Below are 24096 nucleotides of genomic sequence, written 5' to 3' on the forward strand. Positions count from 1 at the left end.
TGAACCACTGTGCTAGCTCATTTCTCACAGCCACCCTGTCTTAACAAAATTAAATGAAACATTAGAATGATCTGGGAATAAGTTGCCTAAAATACAATCCATAATGGGTCAACGTATTAACATAGTGAATTTAGTAGTTTCTGTGGAGATGCAGTTGTTCTGCATGCACCGATGTCAGCCTGCAATAGCAGTTGTCTTGGTTTAGATTTATGAATTTGTCCCACATTTAAAAAAATATTTTGTACACTTTATCACCCATTTATCAGCAGTAAAATAATTTTTGTTTGAAACAACATTTGCTTTCTGATATCATCAGGTATTGGTCTCTTCCTTCTCCGCCCTTCAGTGCAGCAGCATGATTCCATCAACCACGGGGCATCTTATGAGTCCCTTACGTCCTGCCAGGCAGTTTTTAAACACCAGGGAAAAAAAGAATGTTTGAACCGATAAAGAAAAATTATTAGGTTCTCATTTTGCTGCCATTGCGTTGCTTTCTCTCCTTTGCATCAAGCAGAAAAGCATCAGCTGTGCTGGGGTTGTGCTATCAGGCTGAATCTGGTTCGTATTGGCCACAGGCCTATTTGCAGTCCTTTGAGCTTGAAGGGGTCCAGCCGAAACCTGTTCCCTGTTAGATGCCCACTAACTGGCTGAGTTGAAGGTGAGACCTGTAGCTGTGATGGAGAAAGGCTTGGGGACAGACGGGAGCTACGGGAGCAGCCACCAGGGATGCAGGAACGGCAAGTCTGTTGCTGTGATTTGAGGAGTGTTTTGGGCTGATCCCGTTGAGGGCAGCAGGTCTTTTCCTCCCTCACAAAACACAGTAAGAGCTGATCACTAATCGGTTTTTTTTCACTTGCGTGCTTGTTAGCGGGATCGATACCCTTACTTGGCCAGCTTGCAGGAGCCCTTCTGCTGGCATGATGCGGGGGGGTGGGTAGACGGCTGAAGCAGCACGGTGCCTTTTGGTCACAGCATAAGTTTATTACCATAAATGAGGCTGGTTTAAACCAATTATGAAGCTGTAGTTTGCAGGAGGTCTACGCGGGGGCCGACCTTTACTTCATTTAATTTTATTTTGGTGTCAGGATGTTCTTTAGGTCTCTGAAGGTTAAGTTGTCCACGAGGACAGTTTCTCTGCACATCAAGCCTCCAGCTGTGGGCTGTTCTGCATGTAAGGTACCAGAGTTTGATAAGTCATAACGGTGTTCACTTCTTAAAACCTCGTACCCATCTTAAACAAAATTCAGTATAGTGTGGGTTGGCATCTGTTTAACTGATGTCCGTTTACACCTGGCCCAAGCCTATTTTTGTATATTAAAAGTGATGCTGCGTTGAAGTAGGTGTTGCCTGTTGTCTGTGACATGGACGTGATTTATGGTACCAATAAAGTGTCATGATCATGCTGAATCTGGTTGCTCCCTCTGCGGCAGCTCCATTAGCCTGGACACCTACAAGGGATTTACTCAGTCTTGGAGAGGAGCGAGGAGCAGAGAATTATGGGAAAACATAAAATCAACTAATGAGACAAACAAGCAGTGTCAAATGCCCCAAGCTCAAATATGATATACGGTAAGCTCAGAGGTTAGCACGAGTCTAGCACCTGCTCAGAAAATTGCCGTGGGCTTGGCTGGAAAGCAACAGAAATGCTCCTGGCGATGAGCACGGTGCCGGCTAGCCGGGGCAGTCAAATTCCCTTGCCTGTTTATCAGTGTTCCCAAGCTGAAAGGCTGATAGAAAGTGCTTCCTGATCAGCATGATAAATGGAATTTTGCATGATAATTATGTTTACAGCAGGACAGATGTACTAATAACACATCCCCTAAAGACTTCAAATGAGCTATAAAAGAACCAAATCTCTGCTGAAAATGCTGGCAGCAGTAGTATTAATTGTGTAAGTTACAGCTGATAATTGTCTTGTTTCATTTGAATGAGGCAGTCAGCTATTAATGGCTTGCGCTCTGTAGTACCGAAACAGCCGACTGCGCAAAACTTGTCAGTCTGGGTAATATAGTTATATATTAGCAATGCATCCTAATGGACATACTCTCGTGGCTAGGGAAAGGAAGAAGTGTTACAGTTAATTTCTAATGCTGTTTCATCTTTTCTATCAAAATACTTGCTTATGTGCCTTCAGGAAGAGAACTTAGTTTTCTTATCTACAAATTGTTTGATGTAAGACAATGCCTGCAGTAGAAAAACAAGCTCTTTTTGTGGTTATTGAGGACTGAAATGGAGAATGACTAATTAGCTGTCTTGTTCCACTTATATCTTCCACACTGGTGACATGAATGAAAATCTTACCCTTGGTTTTATGTGTATGAAAGATCCCGCTGTTCCACAAATCTGTTACAGAGCATGTGTAAGTGTGCAAGTGCATGTAGATACACACGTATATAATATAGACGTGACCTGAAAACCTGTTGGACTAAGTTATTAAGCCTAATATTTAAAATAACAGTAAAATGAAGTCCAAAGCGGTGATTATACTAGGTGTTGTGCCAGGTTTACAGTTAAATAAAGATCTTGTAGGTAACTAACCAAATTTAAAACCCTGCTGGTCCAAACTGAATTACTTTTTGTGATATCCTAATTCATTTGCATTCCCAAAGCGTGTTTCATTTCATCTGCAGTAAGTTGAGCTGCAGATAGTATCCCAGAGGAGCTTACTTCTAGCAGTCCTAACCCACATCCTTGCTCTGGCTGATTAATCTGCAAATCCTTCAAAATTTCTCTCCCATGCTATTACATCAAAGCATCCCCGAGTAAAACACGTGAGCAGAATCCCGAAATGTGTTCCCTTAGCATGAGAAGGACTCTGTGTGTTTCATTAGGCAATACTTTGGGGTTTTTTATGGGGAAACATGCGGTTGACTTTCTAAAGAGTGCACGATGTGTTCGTTGGTTAGCAAAAGAGAGGTGATGGCCTGGAAAAGCTGCCTGGAGATGCTCTGTAAAAATTGTCCTTGGTTCCTTGTAGCCTTTCATCAACTTAATTCATCGCTAACGAGCTGCAAGTTAATTGCAATTCATTGCAGAGCTTTAAAATTGCCACTAAGTCAGATGACAAAGTGCCTTGTTTTATGTTATCAAGAAAAATCCTCCGACTGATGGAGGACTAGGTAGTAGCGCAACTCTGAAATAAGTCTTGGGCCCCTTGTCTCTAAAGGGTGCAAGTGGAAGTGCAGCCATTTTGAGAAGAGAAAGGAAGGGGGAGACCAGAAAAACAGAAAATCTTTGTTAGCTTACATCTGCATAGGTTTTATCCTTAAGCCTGCTCACCCTAGGGGAATGGTAATGTGATTGATTTGTTCCAGGCAGATAGGCAAAGCCTTAAATATCAAATATACCCATTTCTGCATTGGCTTAGTGGTTTTTTTCCCTAAAACCATCTAAATAGTGCATGTATATAAACAAATGAAACACCAACAAGAAAAAAATGCCAAAAGAAGAAGGGTCTCAGCTAAAGAAGAGCTAAGTAATTTTTTGCATCTGTAGTCATGGCATTTGCCATCCAAAGGTCTGTTACTCTGCATAAGGTTGTACTTAGCATAGCTAGTTGTGACTGCAACACTACTCCTGCCAGACTCTGGAAATCATTCAGACTAAGTCAGGGTACGGCACCTCAGCTTTGAGAGGACCGACCACTGCATCAGCTCAGGTTCCTGTGCCAGGTGTTTTTCAGGTCTGGTGCTGTGATTTGCTCCTGTGCTTCCCAGGCATTTGGAGACAGGCACCTCGAGCAGCCAGCTTTGACTGATGGGAAGATTTGGAAATGTTGAGTGGTGCCTTACACCCTTCTAAATGCTTTGTTAGTAAAGCTTACAGCAATCCCTTTTGACACAGGAGAGGTCCATCATCAAATGTGGGACTGTGGAAGCCATCCCAGCCTCTGAGTGTCCAAAGTGGAAGAGGCAGATCCACTAACAAACTGCCCCTCCTGGGACTTTACTGTCATTTTTAGACTTTTTGCCCCTTCTTCCTATGTCTATAGGCCCCCACCGGAAGTAATCTACAGGGTACATAAACTCACCATAGGCAGCTTAATGTTGTGTTGGCAATTTTTTTATGATGGGAAGAGCTGGGTAACTCGGATCCTCCAGACTTCCCGTAAGGTTAGGATGTGAACCCGTTCTCAATTAATCATCTCTACCAGAAGATGGGTTGCAGCTATATTATTAATGATTGCTTTATCTGTTTGTTTTCTTATGTGCCCTGTAGATTAGATCAGGTCAAGGGCTCAGGAGACATTTGGAGTGGGTCACTGTGACATTAGGGGTAGGTCAGCCAACCTCTTCCCTTCTTCATTGCATAATGTGAATGCAACATATCTTTTGGGTGTGCCGGGGAGAGACTGAACATGTTGGGAATCATCACTGGGGTTACTTGGTAGAGCAATCAGTGTGCTTTAAGAGGGCTGCTTGCTCTTGCATCTGCCTGAGTTGCTCCCTCTGGTTCTTCTGGCATGGCATGGCTGTATTTGGAGATAGTGAACACAGCATTGACATGGGTGAACCAAGGCAGGGGAGCTCACCAAGTACATAAACGTGAAATATGGGTCTTGTGCTGCCTTCTAATAATGCTGGTCTTAAAGCAGCCCTCTAAATTGCGCTTTGTCAGCCAGATTTGTCAGTATGAGATGCTTTTTATTGCTCTGATAATATAAAAGTAGACCCAGTCTAGCAGAGTGCTCTGGCAGCTTTCCTCACTTCTGGTGTGTTGATGAATCTGCTTTTAGAATAGAATGGAATAAAATGTTTCAGTTGGAATGGACCTGCCTGGGCACTTCAGGGCTGACCAAAAGTTAAAGTATGTTATTAAGGGCATTGTCCAAATTTCTTGGAGGGTTTTTTCCACCAAAACTGATTGAAAATTGCTATCTCAGTACGGGGTGTTTGCTGGCTAACCAACTAGTTGGCACCCAGAAAAATTCAGTCCTCTAGTAATTAAGTAATTTATTAAGGAGGAGACCGCTCGGATTACCAGAATAAGCATTATTTCTGTACAACAGATAACCCAGCACTTTGACAGTATGTGGGGAATATAGGAATATAAAAGGACATAAATTTGGGACCCTTTCAGGTCTTCACATCCAGCTGGTTCTGGGGTGGCAGAGCAGTGCGTGTTCCCTGAGTGAGTGAGTGGGGACGGTGCCCTTGGAAGAGGCTGTTTGCATTACAGAGTAGGGGAGATGCTTTCCGAGCCTCTGGCTTCTGCCGATTGTGGTGTACGCTCTTGGGGAAGTATTGATCCAGGGAAAGGCAGTTCCCCAGCCTGCAGATGTAGGCTGCATTTGCCAAGTCAATGAAAAGTTCATTAGAGTGACTGCTGGGTACTCTCTGTTGTGCAAACAGGCGGGGAGGCTTCTTGGCAAGCTTCTCTAAATATTGGACGCTGCTGTACCACCATACCTTAACAGTGAGCAAATGATACAGCTACACAACCAAATGTTACCAGTATTATGAGGATGCCCCTAATACTTGCTTACTGGGAGTAGGGAGAAGTGAGGGTTCCTCATGGAGATCACCCTCTAAACCTTAAATGTCACTCTCTAAACCATGATTAGTTTTTGTATGTGTACCTGTGATAAGATGTACCATTGTGTTGGGTTTGTAGCTGGTCTTTCACCCTGCGGATCATATGAACTAAATGTTCTGAATAGAGTAAACTGGTTTCTGAAAACATTTAAATTTTTAATAGAGATCTGTATGTACCAGGAGAGAGAAACCTCAGGCTGGGAATGTGCCAATTTTAATATGCCATGCTGAGCAAGGGACCTCAACAGAGAGAGAAGAAAATGATCTAATCCTCTGCTACCACCTATCAACCCAGTGCCCAGTAACAGGAGGATGCCGTGCCCAGTCACAGTGGCAGGGACGGAGAGAAAGAGCAGGTAGTTTGCTTTTTCCAGAGCAATTATGCTGGTTGGCTCCAGGATCTGTCCCTAGCGAGAAGACCAGGGAAGAACTGAGCTCTCTTGTGAGCCCCAGGCCCACAAGCTCACAGGCATGTTGAAGCAGTTCTGCTGGACAGTAAGGATCTTCCTTTACCCTAATAATGGATCTTGTTGCACTGGTTTTGAAACATGTCTCCATTATTGCAAATATATTTTTAAGTAAAGCATAAGCAAATGCAATATTTTAAGTAAATACATCTTTTTGTACTCAAATGTGTTTGGCATTAAAACTGACTGTGCGTGAACTAACAGGCAAGAAGGCATTAATCCCTGTGGATGTAATAATATTTAAAATTATGGCACTGGACTGTCTTGTGTTATCACAGATATCACCGATATCTAGACGTGTACCCAGCATTGGATATCTAAGCAATCCAATATTTGACTTCTCTGAACCATATAAATTGGCTTGGGCTTTAGCAATGCATGGCCAGGGAAAGGAGGGCATTGACTCCTGGGTACATAACGGGATGGTGGGAAAAGCACCTGATCCCAAGGGAATTTATAGCAAATGTGCCCAGAACTGAATCCAAAGTGTGCACCAGGAAACACTGTGATTGCCACTGCCTGTGCCAGCATTCGTATCTCGTGCATGAAATGCCTCATGCTAGCTTTCACTTGTTCGGTTTGGTCTTTATGTCCGGCTCACATAGGGGACCTTCTTTTTTCCATTCAAAGAACTTTATCCAGGCAATTCACAGTGTCTAGGATACATTTTTTTAGCAAGGAGATTTATTAAGTGTCTGTTCTTCTAAGTCTAATGTTTAGGTGTGGGATTGCAGAATATGTTTTCCCAGGTAGCACATGTGCATCTGGAGGCAAGACAGGGATATGAGGTTGGGCTGTAGGCAACCTAAGAAATACCACAAACAAAAACAAACGGGGAAAGGCAGCAGTTTTAATTGCATAGTTATCTGTGCAGGCTAGAATTAGAGTCTTTTTTTCAGATGACTTAGTAGTGCATATATGTGCTTCCCTGTGTTACGGTATATGGCATATAACCTTGACTTGCAAGTGAGTTTCTTAGTTAATTCCAGAAAATTGGCTGCTCTGAAATACAACATTACAGGATGTGATACTTTAAAAACTGGTCTTGCAGTGTGGCTTACTCAAGTAGTGTCCTCAGTTTAAGTGTTGATTCTTCATTTCTTTTCTTAGGAAAAGGTATCTTTAGGATGTGACTTTTAAGGAGCAATGTTGCTTGTGGACAGACTTAAATGTGCATCGTTTTACAATTGAACAGGGTTTGCCAGGCAGAAATGACACATGAAGAATCTGTTGGATTAATGTTGATGAGACAAAGGCTATTATGGTGTGGGTTTTACTGTAGAAGAAGGAAATAAAGATGGAGAATTTGTATGTTCTTTACAGTGCTATTGTATCTGCTTTGGCAAGCATACTTGTTTTCATAAGGACAGATGATTAACCTTGTTGTTTGCTCCTTTGCTAGTTTTGAGTGTCTTTAATTAAGCTGGTGCCCATTGATGTCTTACCATGATAATATGTGTTAGGTTATGAGGTAATGGCTGTTCTGAAAAATATAGCTGTGGCAGTGTTGGGGCATACTCAGAATAAATCGTGGCAGTGTTGGGGCATACTCAAAATAAATCACTGTGCACAAGCCTTCTGAAAGCTATCACGCTGCTGCAGAGTCAGTAAAGCGAAGACAGTGAATCTGTAAATCATTGGTTACAGATAATAGAGGATGTAGATTTTAGGCGCTTCAGGATCTGTGAGAGCTCCGCTGTTGTTAAATGAATCTTACTGAATTGCAGCTGTAGCTCCTCATTATGGCTTAGGTAGAGCCAACAGTAGGAGGATTGGGTGCAGAGGCAGCTGCCTGCAGAGGGAAGATGGTAGGTTTCAAACAAGATCCGTCTTTGGTGAATTGGGAATCCAGCTGGGGAAAGTGAAAATGAAAGGGCCCCCAGAATCAACAACATGTGGTGATTGCTCTTCCATTCTCCCTAGACTCAACCCTGGTTTTTTCTTCACTAGAGATTTCATATCAATGCCTAATTTTGAATGCATTTCCTCCCAGAATCATGTCTTCTAGCAAGACTAGTAATTAATGTATCAAGTTGAATTGTGCAAGATGCTAAAAAAAAACCCCAAAACCAGTTCACCATACCTTCTGTTTTTCTGCACACATGCTTATACACATTCACACTATATAAATGCTTTGTCAGCCAACAGCTTGCTTCTCAGCAATTCTAGTGTAAGTCCCCTGTCTCTTTGTGGTGCTGGTACTCCTGATTTTATATTTGATATAACCAGACCCAGATGATCCCATTGGGATCCCATTGGGACATTGGGACAGAGCCATGCTAGAATTTTGTGGGCCATTTGAAAGATCACATGTGTAAAGCTACATAATTGAACAGAGCATTGTGTTGCATTGTCACACTATGAGAAGTCAGCAGGATACTTCAGTATTGTCGTGTTGATTTCCTTCATTCTTTCTTCTTTCTTTTTGTACTCTGTATTTGACATGAGTATGATTTGTATACACAAAAAAAAAATCCTACCTTCGGGATGGCAATGTAGGTATTTTTTACGCTGAGATGTTACGTGCAGACAGGTCAGCAGGCAGCAATTTGAGTGCTATGTATTTTGAAGCTTCTGCCTTGGGTATTGTGGGAGGATGAGGCTTGGAGAAGGGGTTGGATAGCAATATAGGTAGGATGCTCAGTGCAGGGGGGGCATCTGGTTTGGGAGGAGCCTGGCATGGAGGCATGTTCATGCCCTGGCTCTCCCCTCATCCCCTTGTTTTCTGCCCATCTTCCTGCTTACCCCCGAAAGGCTGATGGAGACCGAGGAGGCATCTGGCATGGCATTATTCTCCTAATTATCGCTAGCCTAAGGTTTGAAGGTATCTCTCCTTGCAGTACATATCCCAAGAAGAGCAGGTTGTTGGGGCTCCTGCTAGCTCAGTATTTCTGTGTCGGAGACTTTCCTCCACAGCGGAAGGCTGTGGTCTTAAACCGTGTTTGCATCCTCCCTGCAGGTAGGTGACAGCTAAATGAAGGTCTCTTGGTATATTCTCTGTGTTTGGGTTGGGCTGCTGAATTAACAAAATAACCCATTTTCAGCATGAGCCAGATGGTTTTAACTCCCATTGTGGGCAGCCTTGCCAATATGCTGTGCAGCTTGGAAGTCCTAAATGGAGTCTGATGTTCTTTGCAGAGAATGGCTCTGCTGCATAATTATGATAGCACACAATTAAATACTGCTTTGTCTTGGTCTGGGTAGCTCCTGGAAACTCTGTTTCCCTTAATAATTTTTAATAGTATCAGGGTTTGTTTTTCCTGTGTTTGTTTTCCTGTGATATTGGCAAAAGATAGGAAGAAAATGAGCTGAGACATAAGAATCCCAGTAAAAACTTAGGAGGGAGGGCGAGAGGTGACTCATTAGAGGGTCTTTCATCTGGGTTCACGCTGGGTCATGGAGCCAGGGGTCAGGAACTGAATGGGGATTCGTACACAGCTGATGTCTTGTATAATATTTCAGAAGAGTGTATTAATTGACGGCAGCTTAGCCTGGGAGTCTGGGCAGGGACGTTCAGCTGGCAGGCTGAGGAGGAGTCGGAGAGAAGTGGCTTTTAGGGTGACGAAGGGGCTGGGGCTGCTGGGGACAGGGCATTGCCTGCATCTGGCAGCTCTGCTGACTGCCGGCTCCCCGGGCCCCGGAGAGAGCCGGCAGCTGCCTTTCTGCTTACACCCAAATCCTAACTCCAAAGGCGTGAGGGAGGAGAATGGTAAATGTACCGTATTCAAAACTGAGAGTTGCTTGGAAGATACGTTTTTGGCCAGCACGTGCTGAAGGAACTAGAATGCTGGATAGCCAGAGTTTGTTGTGGACTATAGAACTGTCTTGTAATTTACTTGTAATATATAATATATATTTACTTCTGATCTTTCTTTTTTTTCCCCATTCTAGCACCTAGAAGCCTGATCTTAGATCTCATTGAATACTCTCCTTGTTTTCCTTTTACTGTTCGAGCCATTCTGGTGTTTGAGGGAATAGTATGAAGCACAACGAAAAAACAGCCCTAGGGTTGCTGTTCCCGTAGAGGTAGGATCAAGGTGCTGCTCTGCCTGGTTTGATCTATGGGAGCTGCACATCCAGAGCATGTTTTGATAATTCCCCAGGGAGTGTTTGCAAAGGACTAGGTTGGCTTTTGGGCAAGAGCTCCTCTTTGAGTCCAGAGCTGGCACCTTTCAGGAGGGTGGATGGATGGCGGAGGGAAACCCTCCACTTAAACCTCTAGGCAGGCTCTGAGGTATCCTTACAGATATCCTGATCTCATTCCCCATCACTGCAAGTTTTCTAATGACTTTCTTTCCACTCCCCTTGCGTACGTATCTAGGGTAGTCTTCCTGTGTGTAGGATATATCTTCTGTGATGAAGGCACAGTGAAAATAAGGAATTCAGCATTTTCCAAGTGCCAAGCAGCCTTGTGCTCTTCTGATGCTCCCAAGCCAAAATATTAAAAACGCGGTTGTGACTAGAAGGTTAGTAGCCCTGATGTTTCTGCCCTGTGGCTCTTGTTCATGTGCGTTCATTTTCCCTGGCCACCTGAAGGGAGAAGGTGACCCAGTGGGCATGTGAACTACCAACAGTCTTCAGCTGCTGAAATGTCTTTGCCCTCCCAAGTTCTCCCATAAGTGCCAATGCGGTCGGCAGATGCTCACGATTAGCGCTCGTGTGTCCCATCATCGCTGCATCTCTGAAGGGATTCAGTTGTCCCAGACGAAGTGGAGAAGCTTGTCCTGAGGGATGCTTTTGTTCTGGGAGCCCACAGCACCCACACTACTGGGTTCAGCCATTGTAGGTTTGTAATCTTAACAGAAGCGGGGGTGTATGCCCACAACTTTCACAAAAATTAGGCATATTTAAAATGCAGCTTTTTCTTCCTGGTTTTGTAGCTGTGCTAGAAAGTCATTACACATGGATTTATTTTTCCTTATCTCTTGGATTATCATCGGCTTCCTTCCTTCCTTCCTGGATGAATTTATCCAGTGCTCTGATTGCAGCTCCATTTTTTTATCACCTCCTGTCTATGGGGCTTAAGATTTTGTATGTTTAACATAATTGAGCTGAGTATTTTGCAGCAACTGACAGTGAAGATAATTTTCCACCAACTGATGGGTTGGTTACAGTGAATCTTTTTGCGGTCTACTCACTTTTGCCTATTTGCTGTTTTGTTACAGTCCTGCTTCATTTTATTTGTCCTTGTATTTTATTTCATTTTTGCAACTGGACCACACATTAATCTGACTTTGGAGAGGGGAAATGGAGACAACATTTCAGGTTTTAAGAAACTTCCACAGAGATTCAGACAGCTGGTCAAAGATAAATCCAGGATGCAAACAGGGTCATGAATATCTTAGAAAACAGCTGTTTAAAATGCCAGGGTATCAAATATCTCTTTAGTCTCTTTCTTTGGACTGGGCTTGGAATTTTATTGTAGGGTATTGGTTATTTCTGGGCTCATGTAACAATTGCACAGGGAACAGGGAGGAAACAGGAAAAAAAAATTAGATAGGTGTTTAAGGGAAAGTGGTATTACATGATTTTAAAACAAACAAAAAAAAATCTGTAAGTTGCATGAGTCTGTGACCGACAGTGGCCTACAGGGGCTGATAATTAGATCTAGGAGGTCATCATCTTTCCAGAGCTAAACTACTTGCTTCTCTGTGCCTGGGGGTGTGGGGAGAGAAGGGTGAGTTTGGTATACCTAGGATGTGGTAGTTAAACGAGGAGGAATTGTTTTAAGGCTTTCTGTGAAGTAGGATAAATTAACATTTTTACTGAAACATCTTTAATTTTGTTACTAAGGGCAAATGTATTTTAGTGTGTGTTAGCTGCCTGGCATTTACTCTGCACAAGTTTTAAAGCATTTTATATTGAAAATGCATCTGCCTAAAGACTATCCCAAAGCCTGGATCCTGTGTGAGTCACACAGTGCTATTTTGTTTTGGTCTGCATATAGATACTCTCCCTTAACCATAGAAGGATTTTCCCCTAATTATTATTGAAATAGGACATTTTTGATTATAAAATAGGTATCAACACAGCTTTACATCAGAAAGATGGTGAAGTGTAATATAAAACAGTTTAGGTTACTTCAGTGCAAGTGTCTACGTATACCAGCTGCTATAGCATGTTAACCAATTTTTGAAAAATAACCCTTTTAGAAGTTGTATAGACAAGCCCTGACTGCTTGCCTGAAGAGAGATGATAAATTAATTTAAATATTAAACACCAGTTGAGGTGATTAGTTTTTAATGAAGACAATGAAAAACTGGTTTTGCTTGTATTCCCTGGAACACCCTTCAAAAGCTTTGCTTTTCCAAAATTGTGTTTTTCCTATGTGTGTGTGGCACAGGATGTGACTTGGTTCACAGCAGGTAGGTTCATTAGTTGGCATTTCTGGTGTAATATCCAGCTGTGGAAAGCTTGTGAAATAGTGGTATTTAGGTCATCTTAATTAGGCCTCGAAATAAAGATTTAAGATAAAGTGGAATAATTGCACATACTTCACTGCGGCTGAGCTTCTTCAGTGAACAGAGGGTGCAATTCCCAGGCAGTATGAACTGATTTCAGCAGAGTTGCGGCAAATCCGCCTCACCGGTGCTCCTGTGATTGTGCAGGGAGCTGAACCGATTAAAACTAATGATTTTGGGGAGAGGTGAAAGATGTGGCAGTTTTCAGCTGGGTTGGGTGCTGGCCTGGATATCTTTGCTCTCACTGCTACCGATGCCGGTACAGGGTGGGGATTGGGCTGGGGCAGCCCCCATTTATATCACTGCAGGGTTTTGTGTGACCCATGCTTCTTCATTGCTGGTGATTTTGGGGGCAGGGGGTATCTGCTTTCTTCCTTCCTTCCTGCCGGGATTAATTTATCCAGAGTCGTCCTTATGTTCATGCTAGTTGAGAGGGAGCTCAGGTATCAGTGCTCCTCTCCCAAGCTTGGGTGAGCAAAGGGCCTCCCTCCGTTCTTTGTGCAGACTCATTTGCCATGTTAAGTCCCCAAAATACTGCAAAATCACTACCGGTGAAAATCATGGTGAGCTCTTTTGTGCCAAGAGGGGTGGCAGTGATTCCCATCCAGCCTGTGTTGCATTCGAGGTTAGGAAGCAAAAACCAGAAGGCAGCATCCCTGGGTACTGGGTTTAAGAAGTTGCGACCAGCAAGGGAAGCCAGAGAAATCTGAACAGTCAGCAGGCAAGTGGATGACCTGAAGCTGGTGAAATGCAGTTGTGGGTATTTCTGCCAACCAATGCATCTGCCTTAACAGACGTAAATGTAGGATCTTCAAACCCATCCCGCCAAGCCACTGGGAATGAAGCTGAGGATGGTGCATAACTTTGGGCAAGGAGAGGCTTGGAGGAGGGTTGCAGTGGCGGCTGGAATATGCATCTGGTGTCATACAAGTGCCTTACAGCATCTAACAGGCATCTAGGGGAAATACTGTGTGACTAGTTTGATAAATTTAATACAAAGAAGGTGGCAAGGTTGTACTCTTGCTTATCTCTCTTTGACTAGCAACACACAAAGTATGCTTTTGGTGTTGTAACACCACAAGATGAGAGGGTACCATCATTTAAGTGTGTTATTAAGCTAATGATATATAAAGAGGTATTAAAAAAGCAACAGCTATCATCTGCTACATCAGTGGTGCTGATAGTTGAAACTTCCAACTTTCGTTTATGGGCCAGTGTAACTGAAAATAGAGGAGGAGCTCCTCCTGATATGAATTTCTCCTTAGAAGAGCATCTCTGTGTCCTCTGACTGTGGATGAAGCTGAGGGAGCACCCGTGGGTGCAGGAGACAGATGTTTGGTCTCTTCTTCCTTGTCTAGGCCAGCAAGTTCAGCACACCCTGAAATGCAGACTTTATTTTTTCTTAGCATTTTGAAGGTGTATCCTATCTTGCACCAGATCTTCTAAAATTCTAGTTTAGACAAAGCCTGAGGGGATTTAGGTTTGCATATTTTCCTAAGAGGATTATGTTTCGCACTTAGTTGCTCTATAAATTTTTTGAGGGTGTTTTTGTGATTTTCGAAGTACACAAAAAGCCACATACACATTCAAACTGTCCTGAAGTGTGTTGTCTGGGGGGTAGTGATAGAAATCTGGTGTTTGAACTAGTAGTAAACTGAATCACTGAATCTCAGGGTTATTTTGAACTGAAAAACATTTCAGTAATCAGATTTGCAGCATGGCTGCAGGAACAGTTGTAGCAGCACAACTGGAGGGGCTAGCAAATTGCAAGAAGGATTAGAAACTGCTTACGCTGGCATCAGAGAAAACAATTTCTTGTGAAAATACAGCCCAGGAATAAATTAATGAGCATCCTTCCAAGCATGGGGGTGCTCATAACACATTGAGATTCTGGAAACTCTTTACATGCAGATGAAGGGAGTAAGGCAGCTCAGTGGGAAGGATATTGAAGTAATTGGGAAAAAATGGTGGTAGTCTGTGAGGACTTTCGTCATTTAAGTTGACAGTCATAAAATCACTGGCGAAGTACTGTGCGCCTCAGCAGTGGCCCCTAGGAGCGATGGGCGCTGACACTCCCCGTGCTAGCCGGCTGCTGCCGCGTGGCGCCTTCGCTCCGCTGACCAGGGTCGTTTTGGTGATTGCCAGCTTAATTTTTCATTATGTGCCTACGGGTGGCCTGTATCTTAGACATTTATTTTTTGTATTTACAGTGGTTTTGAAGGGCTGGGTATAGCGCCTCGTTTTGTGCTGCCATTGGGGTGTTCAGAGGTTGTGCAGCACCAATTGCTGCTAAAACCAAGCCTGTACTGGGGCTTCTTCCCTGACCACTACAAGGGTCAGAAAACTTGAAATGCTAAGATTTCCTTAGTTCATTTCACTGAAGGTGGAGGAGGGATCTGACTCAGCTGTAGAAAACTGGTTTAAAACAGGACGAAACTCATCTGTGCTGCTCAGAGGGATGGTCAGAGCTCCCTTTTAAACTGCTGGTTTGTGTCCGGTGCTGCCAGCTCCGTCCTCTTTCTTCTCTCTTCAGTCGCTCCTCACAGGAGTGATGAGATGGACATCACTGAGAAACGAGTGGCATTTATTTGGTAAAAGGGGCAAGGGGCAAAAAGAAGTGTCCCGTGCAGCAGTGTGAATGACAGGCAGTCTCTGTAGATCCGCATCTGCGTTATTTTATCAAAGAACTGTACTTGTAGCATTGCAAGCTATACCACAGCAAATGTGGGACTGGTGTTAGGTGGGTGTTAAACCCTTGAAGGAAGGAAAACCTGAAAGCACAAACTGAGGAGGAGCTGTTGGGAAGTTTCAACTTCTATTTTGCTATAGAAGCTTGTGCGGAGTAAGTTTGCTTCTGGTTGGGATCAGATAGATTTAGTAAGCAGAACGGAACAAAATTTATTAATATTTAAAGGCATGGCTCGGCTGGTAAATGGTGGTTTGTGAGGTTTACTAAATAACAGCTCTGAGGACTTTCTCATGGCCTCTAACCAGCGGTGATGTTTTGTGTTCTGTTTTCTCTGCAGACGTCGACTGATCTCCCAGCGATCTTCTCTGGAGACTCTGGAGGACATTGAGGAAAATGCCCCACTGCGGAGGTCATTTTATTTACTCTCTCTCTCTGGTTACTTGTCTGTAATACACAGACAGACTCACTGTCCCTCCCCATGTTGAAAAGTAGCTGGGTCTTCACATTAAGATGTTCTTCATAGTGGGTAAAGGTGTTGAAACCTCATGCGCCCTGCAAGGTGGTAGGTGACATGAATTACATGTTCCCTGGCTTTAGGTTATTAAATAAAAAGTCAGTATTTAAATAAAATGTCAGGAAATAAAAAGTCAGATTTGATTAATAGAAAAGTGTAGTTGTCACTAACATGAATGACTAACCCCTAACATACGTGGTACCTTTAAAAAGTAAGTACAGCTGGTTTAATAAAGTAAGCTTTTGAAGGCTAGTATTTTTAGTGTTCTTATTTTTTTATGGATTTTTATCACTTGTTCTCTCAGCATGTGCAATCTTATTTCAGTAACCAGCATTACTGTCCTTGTGTGTTAGCTGGCAGGTTTGTGACTGCTACCTCACTAACAAATCTGCCCCCATCCTTGTTATATCAGCAGCTTCAGTGTGGCTTTATTTCTGCATCCAGGAGGCCACAGCTTCTTTGGGGACCATAGTAATTAGTCACTAGGCAATCCTCTGGGGTGATGGAAAACGGAGCAACTGCTTAACAGTTCAGAAGCGGGCTGATCAGTAATCTGACCAGTGCGTGGTATGCTTCCAGGTCACCTCTTCGGCAAGGTGGCAGCTTAATTTTGAATGTCTCTTTATCTTAGGACCTGTAATTCAGCTGGCTTATATCGGTGTTTAGCCTATAGCCTCGTTCATCCACATGTAGATTGGCCGTCTCTCCCCACCTTGAAGCAAAGACTTAATAGCAGAGGCTGTATCAACTGGCCTATTATCAAGCCTTGATTATTTTTACAAAGCTTACCGTTGAATGCTTACCAGCATGTTACAAAGCGTTCTCATAAATGATTCAAACACATATAATTGGCAAAAGATATAAACAAAGTGTGGTTTGCGAGGCAGTATTTTTACTTGCTAATTTGCAGAATTGGTGGTAGAACCTCTCTCTTGGTGGTATTTTCCCGTGAAGAAGCTAACAAGGCTAATTGCAACCAGAGGATGAGGGAATCTCAAGCATTTTACTAACAGGAGGAAGGCAGAAATGGCAAAGTGATGGGGTCCCCTCCCTTGGGGTGTGCCCATGCAGCGTGATGGTGTTTGAGTACAGCGACAGGGACTGGCAGTCACTGGTGGCTTGGGACCGGCGGTCTGTGGTTTCAGTCCAACAAAAGGACCTCTCGGGGTTGGGAAGCTGCTGAACTCTGCCTGTGCGTAGGAGAGGATGGGAAGAATAGGTTAGGGAGGCTGAAGGCCTGAAGGACTGCGCTGATCCCGTGCGCCGGCGAAGGATGCTTGTCCCTCAGCTCCCGTGGAGGATGCAGCGGCCGCGGTCCAGCAGCCCTGGCCGCGCAGCGAGCGCAGGAGTTATCTCCGGTGCCTGCGCGCTGTGCCGTGCCTTGCAACAAAACAGCACTGAGATGAAACAGAGAAAGCTTTCACAGGGTGCTGTGGTTTCAGCTGATTAAAAGAGCAAGGCTGGAAGTGGGGGGGATATTGCTGTTTGTCTCATCTCTCCTCCCTCTGGCAATTTCTTTCTCTATCCTCAATTTAAAAAGTGCGTTCAGATGTAAAATGGATTTAAGGATTAATGTTTTGAAGAATGATTTTTTTTTTTTTTTCTGAGGTAATTTATTTTATTTTCAGTTGTTTTGTATGCTGTCAGGAACATGAAAAGTAATATTTAGAGTTAAAAGCAAATAGGAATTATCCTTGCAAATGAGAGATTTTAAGTCCTTCTAAAATTAAAACAAGAAAGAACTTTCCTCAGTAGTTCCTTTATCAATAGCTGAGGAGGATACAAAAGTGTGGGTGTTGGTGTGAGTGGGAAAATTGCATATTTACCAGGTTTTGGTTTAGTTTAATTTTTTTTTACCTCTGAAAGCTTGGTCTAAGCTGCCACGGCAGATTACAGGAAGTTTTATTTTGCTGGGATTTTTTTATGATGTGTTTTTTTGCATGAAGGGAGAGGTGGTGGTGCCTTTTCTTATTATTGTTTTAAATACTTTTTTTTATTTGAGCTGTCGCATTTCCAGACTTATTGTCTTTATTGTTCTTGCTGATTCCTAACACAGGGTGACTTGAATCATTTGTCTCGTCTTTCCTTCCTGCCTTTGTGTAGACTTCTTGGCTGTACAGCAGCAAACTGAGTACTTCTATTTTTTTCTTCCCCCCCGCCCCGCCTCCCCAACTGATTTATTTTTCAGATGTCGGACACTCTCAGGATCACCCAGACCAAAGAACTTTAAGAAGGTTCATTTTATCAAGAACATGCGGCAACACGATACCAGAAACGGCAGGTACTGTGCATGCAAAGGCTGCTTCTGCAAAGGCAATGGGGCACGAGGGAAAGGGCAGGGTCAGCATCCCCATGCAAAAGCACCGTGTGCCATTGCCGCTTAACCAAATATATAGTAATAGGCTTTAAAATAGTCTGTGAAGGTGCAGGCTGCAGCGCATGCTCCTTCCTCAGGTGAAGTATGAGTCAATGGAAGTGCTAGTCCATGGATTTTTAAGACCTGTGTCTCCATAATACAAATAACTTGCGTAAAATGAAAATCAGTTGGAGTAAACTAGGCATAATCTGGTTGCACTTTTTCTAGGGTAGTGCCAGGTGCTAAGTGTGAGAGGGGCACATGGCTGAACCTGCCAGGAGCAAGTTTAGCAACGGCTGAATGACATTTCAACATCTATTAGTGGGTGTAAGGGTAGGCGTCAAGCTAGCTGGGTTGTCAGGGCTGCCTGTGGCGGGAGGCTTACCGGACAAGTGACTCAAGCAAACAGCTTCAGGGAAAGGTATTAAGATTGTCTTGAGTCTTACAAGATAAATTATAAACATGACAGCTCCCGGATACAAAGTGCTGGTTGGTGAACGTGCAGCTGGGGATGGTTGTGGCAAGGTGAGGAGGGGGATCCTCGTTTTCAGGGCAGGTGCAGGCAGAGGGGCTCCCGGGTGATGTGTGAGGGGTGCAGCTGTGGCCACGGCACACCGTCAGCTGGGGCGGGCGCTGCCCGGGTTGCAGCCACAGGCACCTATAGGTGGGACCTATACAGCAGCAGTCGGCAGGGACTTCCCTGACTGCAAAGGCACGGTGCCTGTTGGGGTGTTCCTGTCAGCAAAATAGGTTCTTTATTGCGGTATCATCCAGCTCAGAAGCGAAACTAACTCCTCCCTGCTTATAAAGATGGCACCTGCCCTCTGTTTTTTTTCCCAAGACAATTCCACGTGCCTCATGATTTTATTCTTGTCCTTCCAAACTTGAACAGGTTTTTAAATAGACTACCCGAACAGGTTGCATATAGACTAAAGCATCCCACTGCGAGTTGACCCTTGCACATACCTGTTCTCATACAATAGCCATGGGCGAGAACCACGTATGTTCCTGTGGACCGACTTGTGCACGTAGCCTGTGGTTTCCATCAAATGTGGAACCAGGTCAATAGAAATTCTGACATTACATTGAACCGCAGGTTTTATGAATTGAATTCTGGGAGGTGTTACTCGACTCGAGCAAAATTTTCCTCATGTTTATTCTCGCACGTACAATTAAATTAAGTGAAAGGTAGTAATCAGCATAAATATTGCAGAAGGTGGCTCTGAGAGATGACGGCTTTTTAGAAACAGCTTTTGTAGCAAACAGATGCATACAGAACTGTTGACTTAACTATTGTCTGACTAGCAGCTGATTATTGTCTTTACAACAAATACATGTGGAATCAAATGCTGAAAAGCAGCCCTCTAATTTTGGTCTGTTTTGTACATAAATATATGTACACTCTGGGAATTTCTTATAGCAAAAAATACTTACTCATAAAGTGTTACGCACATTCCACAGAGAACGAGTGATTTCTGAGATGCATATATAAAATACATCCATAAACTTGATAGAAATACTACCTGCGAAAAAATGAATAAATATTTGATTCATGAACTCTTTTGTCCATCTGTTGCAAAAAAGTATTTGTTGGATATATCCTAGCATTTTATCATAGTTTATATATCAGTCATTACGTCTGATAGTATAACTGAATATTTTTCTTGGTAAGAAAACAGGGAGTAAGCTTCTGTTATTCAACTGGCTTCTTATCTTTATCAGCAGACACAGTTTTCCAGAATATTTCCATAATCATAATAAAGATTCTTTTATCTAGAACACAAATACAATAAGAATAAGATACACAGTTTTGACAATGCTTTTTGTCCTATGGACAAAAAGCCACAGCAATATTAGGTAAAAACAAAATGCAAAGTCAATGCTTTGTGTCACCCCAAAGGCCAGCTAAGCCTAGCAGTAAGTAATCTGAGTGCATACCCTGTTTTTCCAAGGCGTCTGGGTGCTGTTGCAGTCACTGAAGTTAATAGGTGTTAATAGGATGAAAAGGACCTCTGGAAATTCAGGTAGATCTGCTTTACGTGTTCATCATAAAATCAAGAGTTTCTGAGTACCTTAAGACCTTTAAAGCTGGTGTCCTCCATGGTTCCCTGTGACACGGAGGAGCACAGGTATTGCAATGGATAGAAAACCCTCCTGGGGCTCCTTCCCGTGCCCAGGACCTCATCCCAGGCGGCTCGTGCGTGGTCGTGCAGGATGCAGGCGCTGAGCCAGGCTGGAGTCGTGCTCTCTGAGCTCTCTCCGAAACCCCTGACCCTTCTGTCGCAGCATGTCAGCCTTTCACTGAACTTGAGGAAGCCAGCTTTGAAAACATCTACACAGAACATGTTTTTGAGTGGTGGATTTGATAGCTGGGCTTTAAAATAGCTAGCGCTTTCAGTGATTGTTTCACTGGCTTGTGACTGTGAGTATCGCAGCAAAGAGAACTGCAGCGTGGATGATAGCTCAGGGCTCCTTTCTCTGCTGACTGCCCTTATTTGCAGCTCTCGCCTGTAAAGTGAGGCGTCCTCGTCCTGCGGCACCGAGAGCTTTTCCCCTCTCGGCCCCCGGGGATGGCGCACGCTGAGCCGTGATGCTGTGGGTGCAGCCTTTGGCAGTCCAGCGGCAAGGCAGGACCGGCTGTGGTTAAAATAAGAGTTCAGCTATTTAGCACAGAGAAAAACCACCTATGCACAGACCGCAGCTTATCAGCTAGTCCTTGTAAAGCTTCCTGTTGATGGTTCTGTGCACTGGTTAAACCGGTTTCTTCAGATTTGTAGGACGTGGCTTATTAAAGGAGCTGGAAAATTAGGTTTCTTAGACTGTATTATCAAAGCAGTCTTGTAAAATACCGCAAAATAAATTTCGCCATTAAAAGGCAAAGACAAGTCAACCCTAACATACAAATTATCACAGGTAGCCATCAGCATGTGGTTTCACCCACTTTACTCAGCAGGTTTATTGGTGGTATCTTCCATAAACTGTGAAGCAGAAGATTTCCTATCTAGTAGAAACAGGCCACCAAAACAGCAACCTGAGCCAGCTGAACAAACAATTCATGGTGAGAATGGGACAAGAACATTTCTAGAGTCATCCTATATAGCAGATATAAAAGCAGTAAAACAAGGCTCCTCTCCCGCCCCCAGGCCATTGCTTTCTCTATGTTTTTTTGTTAGTGTACAGATCTAAGCCAAGTCCAAACGCCACCCATAGGCTATGAAAGGTCTCTTTTGCTGCCCAGTTGTGGAAATGCACACACATGCACTCTAAGAGGTTGACTATTTGCAGTGTCCTCACAGTTCATAATTAGTCTCAGCCACCTTCCAATAGCCCCAGCTTGAACTTGGGAGACTCCAAACTGATGGCTGCTACCCAGACAGCACCCATGGTTTGTGTATTCTCCTTTGCGTGCAGGCCAGCAAAGCCCTGGCAGTCAAACATCATCAATCAGGTATGAGAAAAGAGGCTACAGTATTCCGTATGTATATGGTGCATATGATGTATATCACACTGCCTGATCACAGTCTTTTGGTGGAACACAATCAAGCCTAGAAAGATGCTAAAGAAAACAGGCATTATTCTTCTTCAAGTCAAGTGAATTACTGATTCTGTTGAGAGCCTTGTGCTCAGTAAGTTTTTGTAGTTTCATAGCATACACCTCAGTAAAGAAATTGGAAGATTAGCTTTTACAGTCTCAGAGTTGCACATTGTCAGAGCTCTCTTGCAAAATAATGGTTGCTCTGAACTATAGTAATTAGTACAACTTCTAGGTGAAATGTGAGGATTAGAGAGTGAAAAACTCTTCATGAAGTAATTTTAAACACGTCTAGGGGGCACAATGGCAATCAGGGCACGTAAACCCACTCTGACTGAAGCTGCTTCTGATGTCGGAGATAGCTCATTCAGAGCTCTGCAAGGTCATAGACGCCCTTTGTTGAAAAGCTGAAATCCAGGGAAATGCTTTTCTCCCATAAACAATAATTCCATTTTCCTTGAATAGCAGCAGGCTTCCACAGCACCTTCTTGTGCAAAGCATACTTTGTGACAAGTTTCTGGACTTTCTGCTCCAGCAAACCATTGCAGGCCCTCAGAATTTTTTTCTTTTCCATGCCTGTCATCAGACCTCTAAATAAAATACCATTTTATCCCTCCGTGATGAGCTTCTGACCACTGCCTTCCCTGCTTCTCTTCCAGTCTGGCTCCTAAGGCTGTTTTGCACCAGCCCCCTCCAGCAGCTCTGCAGATGGGGTTTTGTGGCACCCTGGCAGTGGAGGCTGTGGGCTCCTCTCCTGCTCTGCCTGGGAGATCTTTATGTAAAGAGGGTCCCCCGGTTTATGGAAAGAGAGGCAATGCTTGGGTCCCAAGGGAAAGAAATCTGAAAAAACTAGGGGCTGGGCTGGTGCTTTTTATTTCCTTTCTGGTCTCATTCCTTCTGATACACACAGCGAGTTTTCTGTGGTAACTTCCCACTGTTGTCTCTGCTTGTGGACATGGAAGCACCAGTTTGTTTTTTCTTTAAGTATTAAGAGCTGGGGTTTTTTTTTTAGGGAGGTGTAGGGCGTTGGTGGAAGAGCTGTGTTTCCAGAAGCAACCAGAGGGAGTGGAGGGAACACGCTTAGTGGGTACCGTGGTTTTCCGAATTCAAAGATGCTTTCTGATGTCAGCCTCGAAATCTGTGCCAAGTTTCATACATCAGCAAACAAGGCTTCCAGCAAACAAGCAAGCTGTTGTGAGTAGCAACCATTCAGCAATAAGCAGTGGCAAGCACAAAATTAATCATATGCCAGGTTTTTTTGCTTGTGGATTGCCTTTCTCAAATGTGAAAAATTATTCCCCCCTGCTCTATAACTTATTGCTGCACCATGAGATCATCTTACAGGATCTGAGATATTTACCATAGGTAAGGCATGTTACAGCATTCAGACAGACAATGAAATCCTACTTTATCTGCTGCAGGAGAACCTCCTAATGCTGTATGCATGCTTATTATTAGAAACCCTCCTTTATTAAAGAGTACATACCACTTTGCTTTTAAACATGCTTTTATGGAAAAAAGTAGGATTGCTGTAACAGAATGATCCAGGAGAAGGAAAAATGATCATTCTGCATTTTTCCAAGCATTACATGCAGCAGCTCTCTTGAGGATCTAAACCTTTTCCAAGAACGATGACTAAGCTGGTTCCTTAAGGAAATTGTGTTTTAATAACAGCGTAACTGGTACAAGATTTATAGGTGCATATGGTGGTTATCAGACAGTAAAGAACAAAAAAAAAAGCTTGCTAGGGTTTGTTGTCCAGCTTTGACCAGTGTAGGGCAAAGGATGAAAAATGTGGATGTAATCCTTACATAGAGATCTGTGGCACACAGCATCAGAAAAATCAGTGTTGGAGAGCAGAGCGAGGAAGTGCAGTAGCCCTGACAACCAACCTAGCAATAGGTCCAAGCATTTGGACCACAAGTGGAGATTTTTAGAAGGGTAAAACATCGGTAAATTCTAACACTAATCAGATTAGAAGATGGCACAAATTGCCATCACCATGACTTAGAGGAATTTGAAGGGATGCAGCCTGTTGGCCAGCTTTAGAGGGAAGAAGGGTCTTTTTGGTGTATGTTGTAAAGTTGTACAATTTTTGGTGTGCTGAAGGTAATAAAGAAAGTATTTTTATAAACAGTTATTTATTGGCATTTTATATCTTACATCTTGGTCAAGCTTCTCTTGGCTTCTTGCCAATCTGCATCTCCCAAAACTATAATAATGTAGCTATTGGCAGTCCACGCAGTTTTATGGAAAGTGAGTCTTGACCTCAAGGTAGTTTTGATGTTGCTTAATGATATGTCAGAGCTTGATGGCTAAAGGTAGTAGTGTGGCTGTAAAACAGACAGGTTGCTCTAAGGTATTTGATTTAATGGCACAATGACTTTGCAGACGATGCAGAGGTTTGGAGACTGGTTAAAAGTACAAGGCGTTTGCTGTAAGAGTGGCCTGGATTCTGAGATAAGCTCTGTGCAGGCAGATAATGTATGCTTTCATGTAGCCAAATCTTGGGCTACCTGCCTGTAAGGAATGAAGGCAAGCCA

General features: G+C 43.4%; 1 protein-coding gene across 1 annotated transcript in view; it reads left to right on the top strand.

The window, feature by feature from the left end:
- Positions 1-24096, top strand: part of CABLES1 (Cdk5 and Abl enzyme substrate 1) — a 71590-nt gene that overhangs the window by 20603 nt on the left and 26891 nt on the right. The window contains exons 2-3 of the mRNA XM_075705910.1: positions 15489-15560; positions 17854-17946. Coding sequence (XP_075562025.1) covers positions 15489-15560; positions 17854-17946 — 165 coding nt within the window. The remainder of the gene's footprint in view (positions 1-15488; positions 15561-17853; positions 17947-24096) is intronic.

This window comes from Pelecanus crispus, chromosome 2 (assembly GCF_030463565.1).
Source record: "Pelecanus crispus isolate bPelCri1 chromosome 2, bPelCri1.pri, whole genome shotgun sequence".
Lineage (NCBI taxonomy): Eukaryota > Metazoa > Chordata > Aves > Pelecaniformes > Pelecanidae > Pelecanus > Pelecanus crispus.